General features: G+C 35.1%; 3 protein-coding genes across 3 annotated transcripts in view; 2 read left to right on the top strand and 1 right to left on the bottom strand.

Annotated features, from left to right (window-relative positions):
• The window catches only part of LOC104738185 (ABC transporter G family member 28), a 6,897-nt gene extending 5,531 nt beyond the window's left edge, over positions 1-1,366 (top strand). Inside the window, exons 10-13 of the mRNA XM_019237632.1 lie at positions 135-283; positions 359-648; positions 765-898; positions 993-1,366. Of these exons, the coding sequence (XP_019093177.1) occupies positions 135-283; positions 359-648; positions 765-898; positions 993-1,149 (730 nt within the window). The 3' untranslated portion in view covers positions 1,150-1,366. The remainder of the gene's footprint in view (positions 1-134; positions 284-358; positions 649-764; positions 899-992) is intronic.
• On the bottom strand, positions 1,467-4,389 carry LOC104738195 (ATPase ASNA1 homolog 2-like). Its single transcript, XM_010458410.2, has 11 exons — positions 4,051-4,389; positions 3,367-3,578; positions 3,226-3,288; positions 3,034-3,135; positions 2,884-2,958; positions 2,731-2,799; positions 2,576-2,641; positions 2,402-2,479; positions 2,214-2,312; positions 1,898-2,032; positions 1,467-1,766 (listed from the first exon to the last, which is right to left on the bottom strand). The coding sequence occupies exons 1-11, from the start codon at positions 4,178-4,180 to the stop codon at positions 1,629-1,631; spliced, it is 1,167 nt and encodes a 388-aa protein (XP_010456712.1). The 5' UTR covers positions 4,181-4,389; the 3' UTR covers positions 1,467-1,628.
• Positions 4,840-8,825, top strand: LOC104738176. Its single transcript, XM_010458396.2, has 10 exons — positions 4,840-5,070; positions 5,520-5,573; positions 5,782-5,907; positions 6,211-6,759; positions 6,872-7,332; positions 7,428-7,527; positions 7,621-7,683; positions 7,763-7,852; positions 7,947-8,048; positions 8,312-8,825. The coding sequence occupies exons 1-10, from the start codon at positions 4,864-4,866 to the stop codon at positions 8,663-8,665; spliced, it is 2,106 nt and encodes a 701-aa protein (XP_010456698.1). The 5' UTR covers positions 4,840-4,863; the 3' UTR covers positions 8,666-8,825.

The following is a 10,302-nucleotide window of genomic DNA, read 5'->3' as shown; positions in this document are numbered from 1 at the left end:
TTATCCGCGAGAGAAGTTCCTGGTGTGTATCAGCAATACAGATACTTCTTAGGAAGGTAGATCCCATCAAGTACTAGCCATATCAATCACTTCACAGAGAATCCTTTCTTAAACTCAATGTGTTTTCTTTGCAGGTTAGGTAAACAAAGACTGCGAGAAGCAAGGACACTAGCTGTAGATTACCTAATACTTTTACTTGCTGGTATCTGCTTAGGAACACTTGCTAAAGTGAGCGATGAAACATTTGGTGCCATGGGATATACATATACAGTCATTGCTGTTTGTAAGTAGAAACCTTTCATGCTTCTCTGACGACAAATTTGCCTCTTTCTTCAATAACCTTTTCTGGTTTTTTCAGCTCTATTGTGTAAGATTACTGCATTAAGATCTTTCTCTCTGGATAAACTACATTATTGGAGAGAAAGCCGAGCCGGAATGAGCAGCCTGGCTTACTTCCTAGCAAAAGACACAGTTGATCACTTCAACACCATAGTTAAACCGCTTGTTTATCTATCCATGTTCTACTTCTTCAACAATCCAAGATCAACAGTTACAGACAATTATGTTGTCCTAATCTGTCTTGTATACTGTGTGACTGGCATAGCTTATGCCCTAGCCATACTTTTCGAACCTGGTCCAGCTCAACTAGTAAGTGTCTAATCGATCATTGAGGAAAGTACTGATGATAAAATCAAAGACTTAAACTATAAAGCTCTGTTTCACTTCTTGACACAAAAACTACATCTTATTTTTTCTTTGTGCAGTGGTCAGTGTTACTTCCAGTGGTTCTGACTTTAATTGCCACCAGTACAAACGACAACAAAATCGTAGATTCAATCTCAGAGTTGTGCTACACGAGATGGGCTCTAGAAGCATTTGTGGTATCAAACGCTCAAAGGTAACAAACCTGATCTCTCCCTGTTACAAAACTCCATTGCAACCATCTCTGCACTCTTTAGACCATCTTGTTTACTCTCCCATAAATATTTCAGATATAAAGGAGTCTGGCTTATCACTCGGTGTGGGTCACTGATGGAGAATGGATACAACATCAAGCACTTCCCTCGTTGCCTCATCTTCCTGACATTAACCGGTATCTTGAGCCGCGGTGCAGCTTTCTTTTGTATGGTAACTTTCCAAAAGAAATAGCTTTTAAGTTTCCAAAACCTCTTCCTTCTGTACCTGCAAATCTCGGGAAACTCGAAAATACCAATTTTTTCCCTATACCTATACGCATCAAATACACTCACAAAGGTTTTACAAGGAAGAACACATCATTTGGAGAAGATAATAGCCCGCCACACTGTTCATAGGTAGTTCCATCATCAGAGTTAAAGATTCCTACCTGTAATTATTCATGTTGTATATCTTTCATTTGCTTTAGATATAACATAGATTATCACCTGTCTCCTATCGATTCCATTTTATGCACCAAGTACAAATGTAGAAGTATATAGAAGAAACAATGAGAAAAGCTCCAAGAACTTTCATTCATTTCCTGGCTTAAGGTTAATAATAATGTAAATTTTTTTTCCTCTCATCAGCTAGAATTTCATATCTTAAGGCAACAGAAGAATTTTAACTTATTGTTACTCACTGGAAATGAAAGGTGAACATTAATTTTTCTTTTATCTCCAAACGTGATCACCCATGAACTTAAGTGCTGGAACGCCTCTTATCTCAGCGTCTAGCAATGGGGATTGGATCAATTTTAACCCAGAAAGTTCTGTATCATTCTGAATAAGTCCAAGCACACGCGTTTGTTCCTGAAATATCAACAACCATATCACATTGTAGGTACAAGCAATGAATATACCTATCCGAATTACTAAACTAATACTGTATCCAAGCCAAAAGGTTCAGTAGCTTTTGCTTGCATGGTGTTAGGTCAAGTTACCTTTCGTCTCATCGAGCAAAATTTGCAGTCGGATTCAGATTGTGGTAGAAGCTGATTAACAATAAGCCTGTGGACAGGCACATTTTCTTTTCTTAAAGATGCATGTAACCTTGACGACTCGTTTACTGCCATAACCTAAAGGGAAAGATAATAAACCAGTCATGAATATGTAACCAAATAAAACTCAAGACCTCAAGAAGGTGACCCAACTTCTATTCAAAATAATACTTAGGCCGTCGAAAAATAAAGTAAGATCAGTTTACAAGCTAAGTCTTAAACTTAAGATCTTTATGAACAAGTAAAAGAATGGTGTTACCGTTGGGATGGTTACAATGACAAACTCGGTAGTGTTCACATCACGGAAAACATTTCGAACTTTCTCCATTCTCTCTTTCAGTTGGTCTAACTCGTTAGACTGTTAAAACAATGATTGTTCAGAACTTTGAGAGAAGGTGAAGGGGAAGTAACGGACTAACTATTCACATGAAAAAAACCTATGCTTACGGGTTCTTGTTGTTGTATCTCTTTTTTGCCAAACATAGACTTAAAGGTTGAAGCTGCTGCAGTGATCTTCTTCTTGAGCTGAATAATCAAATAATCCATTTGGATAAAAATACGCTAAACATATCAACTGTGTAAGCAAACCACAACTAACGCTAAGTTTCATCATCCTCAAACCTTTGTTATTTTGCTAATGGATGAATCATAGAAGTCTGGGAGGGAAAGAAGCCGCAGAGTATGTCCCTGCAAGAAATTACTTGGAATTAATCAGAGTCAACAAATGCAGCATACTCTTAAGACTCAGTACATAGTTAGGCAAAAAAATTACTAACCGTAGGAGCTGTATCAAAAACTATACGAGTGAACCTACTGTATTCTGGTGACTCCATGAATTGAAGGACCTGCAATGAAATCTTATTATTATTAGTAACTAACATTACAATTGTATCATTTCAGGGGAATTCTGGGGATATGAACAAGCGTGCCTTGGAAATAGCTGCTATTTCGTCAATACCAGGTGAAGCAGCATTGAGCATATCTTCAAGATTTAAGTCCCCTAACTACCAAAAATGAACAACACATCTGAGACATTGATGAATTTTTTTCAATCAACAATAGAGAGAAGGAGAATGAACCTCGCCGGCAAACATTCCAAGCCCCATGCTATCCATCATATTTTTAACGCTTTTACCGCCTGACTGACTTTTAATCTCGTCCTTCATTGTCTCAGGTGTTATCTGTCACACATCACAACATGAGAGAATAAAACTCAGCAACCTATGTCAGGTATCCAGGAATGTGCAAGAGACGCGTAGTTTCTTAATCACCTCAAGAGCTAGAAGAGTTGAATCAACACCTTGAACCGGTTTTAAAACTCCTCCTGACAAGTCCTGGAAGCCAACACGAGATTAGCTGAAAACACACTTCCCAAGTGTAAACATTGAGAGACAAATGAGAGAAGCTGATACCTGGGAAAAAGAATCACTCAAGGAGTGAGCAGGGTCAGTTGAAACCACAATGGTAGGATGACCATGGCTAGCAAACTTAACCGCAAGAGATGCAGCACAGCTCGTTTTCCCTACACCTCCTTTACCACCCAAAAGATAATACTTTCTCTGATTCACAGATACCATCTCATCAAAACGGGAAGCTCCTTGAGCAAGAGTAGCTAATGATCTCTCTACACAAACAAGCGAGAAACCAAAATATCAAAATGACAGAACCCATTTGCTTCCATGGATATAAATTACAGTTCGGCAAGCTACAGAGCAAGGTGAACATAGCTTACTATTCACTATTTCATCCAAACAGCACAGATTCAACTAAATGCTTCTCAAAATAAACCAATAACTTATCTTTTCACCAATCAGTAAAAGAAAGTTCTCATCTTACAACCCCACAGAGGACACAAACAAAGATAAGATATTTGTAGTTAATGACGTTCCCAATCAACAGTAACAAGTCTAACATATAAGAATCAAAGTTCGATACTCAAAACCAAAACTGGATCTGAAAACTTTAGTCAACTCTGTGGAAAACAAATTTAGCTAAACAAAAGGCTGGAAGAGAAGAGACGGTGATGGAAAATATCATAAAGTTTGAATTTTTTTCCAAAGAAAGCAACGAGAGAGGAAAAGGATCAAAAGGGCAACCTCGAAAGAATGTTCCGGAGATACTTCCACCGTGAATTTGAGTATTAAGGGAATTGAAACCTACGACCCGACGGAGAGTGATTGAACTAGTAGCTCGAGAAACACGGCTAAGAAGAAGCGAAGTCGCCATTGACGAATTCAGAAGAGAGAAAAAAGGGAAGAAATTTGTCGGAGAGTGGAACGAAATTGAAATCAAATCACAATGTTTCAGACGGCGCCGGCGACGGTGGAGGGGTTTGCGAAAGGGTTTTAGCCTTTTAGGAAATAAAACTGACTCTTCATCTCATTGGTTGTTTTTTTTTTTTTTGGTTTAGTAATAAAAATATTTAAAAATTTGAGTAACCAATTTTATAAATTAAATTTTCAATATTCAGTTTCAAATATGAAAATATGTGAAATTTTTGTATAGTGTTTTTCAAAATTTATATATGTATAGAATTTTCCTTGAAAATAATAAATAAAAACGTAAAATAAAGTACCATAACCTCATAATCCAACTTGTTATGTTCATGATGATTAGTGAACTAAACTCATAATCCAAATTGTACTTTAATGGTTAAAAACCATAATCCACCACCAACAACTTAATTATCTTTACGTTCCAACAAAGGTCCATAATCATAATATGGAAAAAATTGTTTATATAAAAAAAAAAATAGGTCGTCCAATAATATTACTTACTCACCACTCTCTATCTAAATGACGGTTAAGAGCATCAGCTTTGAAAACTGCTTCTCGTCTTCCTTCACCAAACCCTCCTCTCTCACGGTCGCTCTCTTCTTCATCTTCAAGCCTAAGCCAAATATATCTCAAATGTCTCATTCTTCTTCTTCTTCTATTAACCTCCTACATTACCATTACCTTCCTCCTGATTTCAACCACTCTCTCCGGTTCTGTTTCACTGCTCCATCTTCGTCTCGCTGGTCCAATCCTGACGATTATTTCAGCTCCAGCTTAGCCATGCCCACCACAACTCTCCCGGCTGGCTCTAGCTCTCCCTTCAATGTCCCTCATAGTGTTGTGAGTTTAACATTCTTTTGAATTCCATATATATGCTTCGTTCTTATCATTCTTAATTATGTTAATTAAATTCATATTGAATTGTTAGCATACAACTTGAATTTAACTAATTGTTTGCACATACAACTCGTTGTAAATGAATCTTGAATCTAGTGGTTAGGCCAATGTATTCGAGTTAATTAAGGTGACACTGACACCTCGGATTAAACGATACGTAAACCGTCGTAAACCTTTCTCATATACAAAATCAGTACGTGTGTTTGTCTTATGAGAATGAGTTGATCGTAGCATACTAGCATTCTTACACATTAATCCGATCAGTTTGTTCCGCTTAATTACGTTGTTGTATAAATTGTCTATGTTTTGAACTTTTCTCTCATTTGTGAAGAAGAATCTATGGTTTTGTTGCTTATTGAATTTTTTGTTTGGAAACTTTTTGATGTGTATAGAGGACGAAAAAGCTGAATAATAGCCAGCAAAAAAAGGAAGAAATAGAGAAAGAGGTATGGGAATCTACTAAAACTAGCTTACCTATCTCTATGTTTGTTTCTAGGCAAACACCAAGGGATGTTGTTATAAATATATACGTGAATCAAAGTATTATAGGTGTACAATCAAGTTTGCGGTTCAAATTTATCTTTGGAATTGATTACGTTTTAGAATTGCATTACATAAATTAGCTCTCATGCATATGGTAATAATAATTGTTAGGTGTGGATGTTACGAGAGATGCTGGATCAAGAAGAAAAGACACGTGAGATATTGGAACAAGTCCAAAAACATCAACTTCCTTCTTCGTCCTCTTCCATTACTCTTCCTGCTTCTCTCCCTCCTAAGGTACGTTTTATAATTAGTAACACATTACGTGTAGTGTGTTTCCAAGTTTGGATAGAGTGAAAAAGCAGCAAAATACTTTTTAATATGTGATGATAATAACATCATACACATATTTCTGGTAACGTTGCTTTTAAACCAAGTCTCAGGTCAACCAAAAATTTTACAATTATTAATTTAATTATATTTGTATAAATCAAACAAAATTGTTAGATCCCCCTCACCTGACAAACAAAGATACAGTTGTTGTGAAATTAGTTAATTAAGTTGTAAAATATTTAAGTAAGTTACCTTATTTTAATGCAGATGAAAGAACTAATAACGGAACTATCGATAGTAGAAGGTGAAATTTCAAGACTAGAAGTTCAAATAAGCCATCTTCAAATAAATCTCAAGCAAGAACAAGACGAAACTTTGAAACAAGCAACAACAAGTTCATCAAGACGAGCATGGCAAGCTAGTGAGAGTTACAATGATGACAACATAACCCCTTATCAAGCTCCAATGTTACCAAAACTATACCCTAAACTCCCACCTCCAAGCCCTATGGTGCACAAAGCCATGATGAAGAATGAAAATAACAACAACAGCAAAGCTACTACTAGTCATCATCATCAAGAGAATGCTACATTTGGTACAATGACACTGCATTTCATCAACAAAGCTATAAAAGGTGATTACGCGACCGAAAGCTTCCACAAGTCTAACGAGAAAGTTGGAATCGTTGAGAAGGAAAATCATCGGTCAGTCCACCAACATGAAAATAAGGTGCAAGAGAGTAGAAATACGAAGAAGATTAGGACGATGAAATCGCCTTCGCCTCTACGTGAACCTAGATATTCCTCTCCTAATAAGGTCTGATTTTCATATATATATATATATATATATATATATATGTTTAATCACACATATGTTTGCTTCATTCAATTCATATTTTGATTTATATATGCTTGTGATTTGTTTTCAGCCTAATAAGGATCGTGTAGCACTTGACACGTCATTAGACATGCCACCAAAATCTCTATCGAGCACAATCTTGATGGAAGACGGACAAAACATACAGAAGTGGCACCCAAACAAGCTCGCCGAGAACATTATGAAGTGTCTCAATTTCATCTACGTCCGCCTCCTTAGAACCACAAGAGTCATGGAGCTAGAGAAAACGGGACCTATCTCGAGATCAACTAATTTCTCATTGAGCTCAAGAAGCTTTAGGATCGACAATGCAACCTCAAGCTTGTCTAAATCCATGAATCTTGTGTCTTGCAAGGAATCAAGACAACAAGATCCTTATGGAATATTTGATATCGAAACATCCTTGGCTAGAGACATTGGTCCTTACAAGAATCTTGTTATCTTCACTTCAAGTTCTATGGATTCCAAGTGCATTTCAAGCTCTAGCTCAGTTTCTTTAATCCAAAAACTCAGGTGAGTACTTTTGCGTGAAATTGCAAAATACAAATTAACCATCAGATAAACACTTGAATTAGTGTGCTATATATTGTGTTGTGGCCACAATGCAGGGTATTGATGAACAATCTTGAGACAGTGGATCTAAGAGTGTTGAGCCAACAACAAAAGCTAGCGTTTTGGATAAACATGTTCAATGCTTGTGTTATGCATGTATATATACACTCTAGTTCTTCAATATATTTTCATTGATTACAAACAATTTTATACTCAACGATCATGTTCATCGCTTCTGTGCATGACCAGGGATATCTACAACATGGAGTTCCAAAAACAGCTGAGAAATTGCAATCTCTCGTTTACAATAAGGTATGTTGTACTTCTCCCTTTTAAAAATAAATACTAATATATTAACTCAAATTTGATATAATAAAAGTATAAATTATAGGCTACAATGAATGTTGGAGGCAAAAACATAAGTGCTCATACCATTGAGCATTGTATCCTTAGGAAGTCTACAACTTCTACCATGGCTCAGGTATATAAATACCTATCACTTCAATATATAATGCTATTCATGTTGTTTTCCTAAGATCAACTTCGTAAAGTCATAAATGCAAATATAACCGTAGGATCGACACGAAGAAATGATTATCCGTAAACTATATGGCGTAGAAGCAACGGATCCCAACATCACATTTGCACTCTCTTGCGGAACTCGATCTTCTCCTGCAGTAAGTTACATATTAATTCACTTTTAATTGGGCACTCAATCTATTACAATCCATTGTTCATATCCAATATTCCGAGCATTTTATAAAGATTGGTTTAGTATTAATTTACAATGCTAAGATTAGTAAGATTACATCATTTTTATTATAGATGATTTGTCTAAATATTATATGGTTAAATAATATGGTATAGATATAGAAATTTATATATACTATCACAATAGTTATACATAGTAGTATCTCATCTAAAAAAATACATTTTGAAGGTGAGGATATACACTGGCGAAGGGGTGACAACGGAGCTAGAGAAATCGAAGCTAGAGTATCTGCAAGCGTCGGTGGTCGTTACAGCGACTAAACGGATAGGCTTGCCGGAGCTTCTTGTGAAACACGCCACCGATTTCGTAGTGCCGAGAGTCGATGGCGGTGGAAGTAGTGGAGAGATGGGGCAGTTAGGATCTCTGGTGAAATGGGTTTGCAACCAATTACCAACGTCTGGATCATTGAGAAAGTCAATGGTGGAATGTTTTAAGAATAATAATACTAAAGCTTCTACGTCCTCTCCTGTCGTTGAGAAGATCCCTTATGACTTCGAGTTTCAGTATCTTTTAGCCATTTAGGGGTTCTATATACTATATATAGCTACTAATTTTTCATTCGTTTATTTGTGGAAATGTTGTGTTTTCGAAATAAAATATCAAAATTTGTATTTTGTTTTATATGTGAATGTTAAACTGACATGTAAATGTTTGATCATAATTAAGCATCTTACGTATATCTTATGATCATCACGAGTAGTGTGATTGGTATATATATTAATCAAACCTTCTAAGGCATTGAATAATATTTTCGAATACCTTCATTAATTTTACATTCTACACTTTTTTTGCCTTCTATTGATTGAAACTTGTTTAGTGTGTGTGTTTCTTTTTTACTTACAAAACACATAGTTCATAAATAAAATAAAAACCATCTTGTTATTTCTCAATTTCCTTACATTTTGTTCTTTTCCTAGTTATCTAGATTAGGATTTAGGAACTATTAAGATGTCAATATGGATTAAACAGATGTTGTTCTCTTGTTATTCGTTCTCGTGATTTTTTTATAATAATACTTTAAATTAAAAAGATGAACCACTCTATCCTTGACAATGAACATCATGTGGCGTTATCCAAAGTAATATATTAGGTTGCTTTGTTGACCAAATGTTTAAACTTTGACTTCAAATTATGTCTCTATAACCATTTTAATAAAAACCATGCTTATGCACAATGACTCTTTTTTTAATAACATTTTACACTGAAATAATTTTACTAATCAAGGGATGTGAAAAATTCTAATAATCTTTGTTTGATCAACCGAACAAAGAGTGATTACTGGCAGCACGTATCTTCTGTTGATAAAGAAAACTCTTAGCTGTAGTTAGGAAGCAAAAACAAAAAGGGTATGGTTAAGTTCAAATAAAACGGCGGCGATTTAAGGTCAGAGATATCAAATGGAAGATTCAGCGCAAACCAATAAGAAACTTTCAGCTTTGACATGTTATCCAAATCCATTTTTTCTATTAAAAAAAAAAAAATAATAAACTAAACCGAAAAATTAATTAAATGTTTTTCATTTGACATTTCACTTTCTCCATCGCTGTCACTATTATCCCAAAAACAATACTTTAATAAATGATGAAGTATAAAACTGTTATTTGATTTGAACCATTTTCCTTTGGACCAACAATTATTTATATGAACAACATCTATTAATAAGATTTAAGTAACTGGGGTGATATAAAAATGATTTAAAAGTACTAGAGTATATAAGTTATTTTTTTATGGGACTGAACCTGAATCTGCTTTTCAGTTCTGACTTTGGTTTAGATTTCAAACTAAAAATGTAACACATATTTTGATTGGATATAAACTAGTTAAGTACACACTATTATTATGTGGTTACAAAAATACGTTAAATTCACATGTCAATAAATCTTATTAAGTATACAATAATATTCCGATATATGTACTATATCTATGTGGGCACATAAATTTTATAGAAGTTAAAAAAAAAATAACAAAAATAAAGAAAGGTTAATAAACTTGAGCAGGGTCACAAGATACCGTGGATGGAAATAAATGAGACCGTTTTTTGAGGGGGCTTTTACTATGGGTCGGGGATATTGACTTTTGGTAGGTGCAAGTGTGTGTCTGTGCTTCTTCTTCTTCTTCTTTTTTTTAAAAAAAAACATTTCGCTATCTTCGTTTGGTTG

This window comes from Camelina sativa, chromosome 2 (genome assembly GCF_000633955.1).
Source record: "Camelina sativa cultivar DH55 chromosome 2, Cs, whole genome shotgun sequence".
NCBI lineage: Eukaryota > Viridiplantae > Streptophyta > Magnoliopsida > Brassicales > Brassicaceae > Camelina > Camelina sativa.
Note: the sequence above shows the minus strand (reverse complement) of the source record. Positions and strands in the feature narration are given on the sequence as shown.